The sequence below is a fragment of the Maylandia zebra genome, linkage group LG3 (genome assembly GCF_041146795.1).
Source record: "Maylandia zebra isolate NMK-2024a linkage group LG3, Mzebra_GT3a, whole genome shotgun sequence".
Taxonomy (NCBI): Eukaryota; Metazoa; Chordata; class Actinopteri; order Cichliformes; family Cichlidae; genus Maylandia; species Maylandia zebra.
In genome coordinates this window covers 12,125,881-12,131,007 of record NC_135169.1, presented here as the reverse complement: position 1 = coordinate 12,131,007, position 5,127 = coordinate 12,125,881, and the positions used below count along the sequence as shown (strand labels likewise).

The following is a 5,127-nucleotide window of genomic DNA, read 5'->3' as shown; positions in this document are numbered from 1 at the left end:
TCATGTGAGTTGGTTTACGATTCAAACTGAAGTTTCCTGTTTTCTGTGTTAAACTCAACATCACGAAACAATTCAGACCCTCCAAGAAACTCACTGTGCAAACAGACACACAGCTGAGTGCACTGTGACAATGATTCATTTAAAGGGGAATGTACAGAGATGATAGTTTTAATGAATAAATAATAAATCAGGTGCGTCTGTTGTGTAGTTTTGAGCTAAGGCAGATCGCCTGTGTGAGATTATAACCTTGTGTTTGGTACCAGTCAGAGTCAGAGACACACTGAGAGCAGAAAGCACAATCACAGCAGTGACACCAGCAGTTCTTCAGTCTGTTTGTCTTTCAGTGAGGTCACATTAAAACCACCAGGACACAGTTTATGAAATTTGGGGGATCAAGGCCAAAGAAAGAAGCCGTTTCATTTCACTGTGTGTAGCCGGTCTGGCCTCACACTGTTGCTGCAAACTGTGTTGTGTCAACGAGGAGATGAGTCAGCTGTTGCTTTGCCTGCTGAGTTTATTCTCCAACACTGTTTAAATAAAAATAAATTCAGTTCAGCAACTTCATGTGATTGGGCTTCTACATGCACAGCTTTGAAAAAGAGAGCAGGAAGGAGAGCAAACAGCCACCTGCTCAGTATAAGGCAGTGTCTATGAGTACAGCAACAAAGATTAGAACCATCTATCACTTTTACTGTGCTTAACCTCTGTAACAGGATCATTAGCATAATCTCATCTCTCCCCAGCAGGGCCTCCTTCAAAACTACAGGAAATGACATTGTGGGAAGTCAAAGGTCACAAAGAAAATGAAAGCTTTCAAATACAAAATAAATACACAAAATAACTACATACATATTTATGACTTCGGTATAAAAAATAATGACAAAACCAACTAACAGACAATGGATTCTCTGTGAAATATAAATAAATATATTTTAATGCACGTCTTACATGTGGATGCAGATTACTGTTTACAAATTGTACAAAAAAGTTTCTTTACTATAGAAAAACTTTTGTCCGTCGAGTTTTGACTTTCTTAGGAAGCTGTTTAGATTTTCCTTTATCCCTGCATTAAGGCTTTGTGTTTCCACTGGAAGTAAACGTCTCTTTTTAAAAAATTGCGCAGTGTTGCATTCTGGGAAATAGAGTCGAATTTGAAGCTTGGGTTTAAAATGAAGACCTGTAATTATCAGGGGCTATGCTTCTGTAATTGTCGCCAGTTCTTTTTATGTATTTTGGTTTGAGGTTTGTGCAGATTTTCAGGAAAGATGTTTGGCCTCATGAGCACCAGATGCTGCACCTTTATTCAGGTCATAGAAGCCGAACCAAAGACCAGAAAATTGCCTCAGTTTATTACAGACACATCACTACAGTAATTTTTCTCATTACAAAGTTTTGCTCTCAAGAAGCACTCAGGTGTAAGACACTTCACCCGTTGCCTACTGGTGGTGGTCAGAGGGCCCGGTGGTGCCAGTGTCGCCTCTGTCAGTGCGCCCCAGGGTGGCTGTGGCTACAATGTAGCTTGCCATCACCAGTGTGTGAATGTGTGTGTGAATGGGTGGATGACTGTATGGGGTCATCCAGTCATCCCCAAGCGCTTTGGGGTCCTTAGGGACCAAGTGTGTGCCACACACACACACACATACGCATACACATACACAGACACACACAAACTGCTCTCCTAGTGGAGCCCAGTCTGAGTCGAGTCCTTTTTTTCTCCTTCTGTCCCCGATGTTGTGTATTTTCATTGTTTTTCTTAAATACTACATATACTGACCTGTAATGTGATGTTTGTGTAATATATGTAAGGTGGGAAGGGTCCATTTTCACTGCAGGCAACTGGAAGTGACAAATATGAACTTCATTCATTCATTCATAAACATGGAGTCACCAGACCATGACAAATTACTTTTTAAATACTGCAAAGAAAATATAAAACTTTCACAGTGTTGATAAAAATGAGTTTAAAGTTTATTTTATCTTGTATATAAATCCAATCCATTATTATTATTATTATTGTCATCAAGATTTGGTCATGTTCACCATTTCCATCTAGTTTTTTAAATTATTTAAATTTAAAAATAATTTAAATAATTTAAATTGTGGCTCAAGAGTTGGGAGTTCGCCTTGTAATTGGAAGGTTGCCAGTTCGAGCCCCAGCTTGGACAGTCTCGGTCGTTGTGTCCTTGGGCAAGACACTTCACCCGTTGCCTACTGGTGGTGGTCAGAGGGCCCGGTGGCGCCAGTGTCCGGCAGCCTCGCCTCTGTCAGTGCGCCCCAGGGTGGCTGTGGCTACAATGTAGCTTGCCATCACCAGTGTGTGAATGGGTGGGTGACTGGATGTGTAAAGTGCTTTGGGGTCCTTAGGGACTAGTAAAGCGCTATACAAATACAGGCCATTTACCATTTACATTTAGATTCAGTCATTTATTTGTTTGTTCTTTTTCTAAACTGAACTGCAGATAAACCAAAGGCAAAACTGAGAGCTGATAACACAGCTGTTCCAGTAGGGGGCAGTGTGACCCTGACCTGCTCTGTGAACCCATCATCATCATCTGGATGGAAATACTACTGGTACAGAGATGATACCACAGTGGATGTTGTCCCTACATCAAATGGACAAATCAGTGTCTCACAGGAAGGACTCTACAGGTGCAGAGGAGGAAGAGGAAACCCAGTTTACTACACAGAGGACAGCCAAGAAGTTCAGATTAACACAACTGGTGAGTTTGGATTCAGCAACAATGTTGAATAGATTGATGATTGAGGATTACTATGAAGGTCAAACAGCATTATATCTCATGGTAACCTCTTTGGCATTGTAATAATGTTCTTATTGGAAATGGTTGAACATGAATAGTCATGTAAAATGTGGAGTCTAGAGAATCAGTGTCAGGAATGTGATCCAAGGAGGGGAGACTAGGTGGGATTATGAATGTGAAACAATCATTTTCAGCAAATCTCCAAATCAACATAAATTCACAATTAGTTCTGTAACAACTCTACAAGTAAGACTGCAAGTAGTGTAGAACAGGAGTCACAACATGAAACCACAGAGCAGAGTCATGCTTACAGTTTCTGACAGGAAACAGAAAATCTCAATGTAAACATCAGTTTTTGTTTCTTTATATTAAGATTTCAGATCCAAAATCTGACATTTTCTAGTTTCAGGTTTTGGATGTGAAAGAAGTTCATTTATCGTTCCGTTCATCATCGGACTTGTTAGTGGAATTATTGTCGTGCTGCTGCTGATGTGTTGCTATAAACAGATAAAGGGTGAGAGACTTTCTGTTTGAAAATTTACAAGAAAAATATTTTTTTTAATGCTGTGACACTTTTAAACAAACTGATGTAATAATCTTTGTGCTTTTTACAGAACCCTGTTGTAACAGGTTGGTGCAGCAGTTTAGTTTCATTTATATAATTTTAAATGAAACTAACTTTGAATTATTCCTCATTAAACTTACATTTTTTTTGTTTCAGTCTCACTCAGTCTCAGAGCACCAATCAAAGCTCTGCTTCACAACAAACAGCCAACCAGAATGAAACTCAGGTTTACTCCTCTCTTCTTCATGGTGAGACCAGAAATTATTACTTTTCTCTTTAATACAGTTTTCAACACTCAGTTTTCCAGCAAACAGTGACAAAAACAAAAAGAAATAATATTTTTCTTCCTTCTTTCTTATTTTCAATGACTTGTAGGTGATCTTTCAGTCTATGAATCAATCAGAGGCTCTGGAAACACTGGAAGTGGTACAAACAGTATAAACTTTGATAATAGCAGAGCTGTAAGAAATGTAAATATTTATTCTGACTGATCAAACTTCATTATTTCAGCAGATGAATACAACAACGTCACATCTGGATTTCAGCTTGAAGGTCTTGATAAAAGGAGTGAGTACAAGAAACATGAAATGTAATAATTGGTCGAATGTTTTTGTAACTTGTGTCATTTTAGAGGAAGACAGTCTCCATGTTATTAAACACAATAATCCATCATCACAACAGGCAGACATGATGGCACAGAGGAGAGCTCTGACTACAATAACGTGAATCCTGAATCAGCCTCAGGTACAAATGTGAACTCTACACACACTGAATCATTAGTAATCAGATTACATGTGCAGTTAAATGTGTGACATCATTGCTAAAGTTTGTGGAGCTGATGAGCTGAATCACTTTTTATACGATTGGCTTTAGTTGTGTTCTGCTGCTGTTGTGATGTCTGAATAAAATAGATGAGATCAGTTCTGTGTGATTAAAGCATGAACGTGTCAGAAAGCATCATCACATCTTTGGCAACATCATTTCTTTGTTTTTCACTTTCAAACTCGTATTTGTTCTGATTTTGTTTCAGGTCCATAAAAAGATTATTTCAACAAAACTCAAGACTCACGAACAACATGAGCAACGTCAGTGTAAACAATGACATGCTCTTGGTTTAATATCAACACTGGAAGACTGATTATATGGTTCATCTTTGTATTAAAATCCTATTGTGTTTATTTCTGTTGTAATAAGTGGAGGGTGGATGGTGTGGGACATTGTTTCCGTCAAGACACAATTTCATGATTTGGTTCTGTGAGTTTGTTTCAGTCTCTTTGTTTTATTTCTATAAGATGTTCACTCACTTCCTGCTGAATTTTACATGTTATCTTTAAAGTGTAAGAATAGATTATTTTACTATTAGGGATTTAGTTGTATTAACGATAGTAAAGCATTATATTCGTTATTCATTTAAGTAGGCCATAGGTCAAGCTGCTAAACACTCACACATAGAGCAGACACACAGAATTGGGAGAATAAGTCAGAGGTGTATGTGAGAAGCAGAGGCGACAGAAAGGAGAACACAGTGTGTGAAGAAATGGGCAGCAAGGACACGAGAAAGGGAGACAGCAGATAGAGAGACATTAGCAGGCGCCTAGTTTTGAGAAGACAAAGGTTGTTGACCTCTGTGTGCTGTTGGGACTGCCCCAGCAGATTTTGATGATTGATGCTGAACTGTGAAAATCCCCATGTACATGTAATAAAATTAGTTGATTATTTGTTCTGAGAAAAAACAGGAATGAAATATTACACTGTCTTATGATGCATTATAGTGCTGATTTATAAGAACACAAAAACTTATTG

General features: G+C 38.4%; 1 protein-coding gene across 1 annotated transcript; it reads left to right on the top strand.

Annotated features, from left to right (window-relative positions):
* Positions 1-2,644: 2,644 nt before the first annotated feature.
* On the top strand, positions 2,645-4,620 carry LOC143416963 (uncharacterized). Its single transcript, XM_076882614.1, has 8 exons — positions 2,645-2,720; positions 3,163-3,273; positions 3,374-3,389; positions 3,481-3,572; positions 3,700-3,750; positions 3,838-3,891; positions 4,006-4,068; positions 4,355-4,620. The coding sequence occupies exons 2-8, from the start codon at positions 3,249-3,251 to the stop codon at positions 4,360-4,362; spliced, it is 309 nt and encodes a 102-aa protein (XP_076738729.1). The 5' UTR covers positions 2,645-2,720; positions 3,163-3,248; the 3' UTR covers positions 4,363-4,620.
* Positions 4,621-5,127: the final 507 nt, after the last annotated feature.

Excerpts from the sequence above, each read along its gene's own strand:
- LOC143416963 (XM_076882614.1), top strand. The coding sequence starts at position 3,249 with ATGTGTTGCTATAAACAGATAAAGG. Across the intron at positions 3,573-3,699 it reads TTACTCCTCTCTTCTTCATG|GTGATCTTTCAGTCTATGAA; the intron begins GTGAGACCAGAA and ends AATGACTTGTAG. Across the intron at positions 3,892-4,005 it reads TGAAGGTCTTGATAAAAGGA|GCAGACATGATGGCACAGAG; the intron begins GTGAGTACAAGA and ends TCATCACAACAG.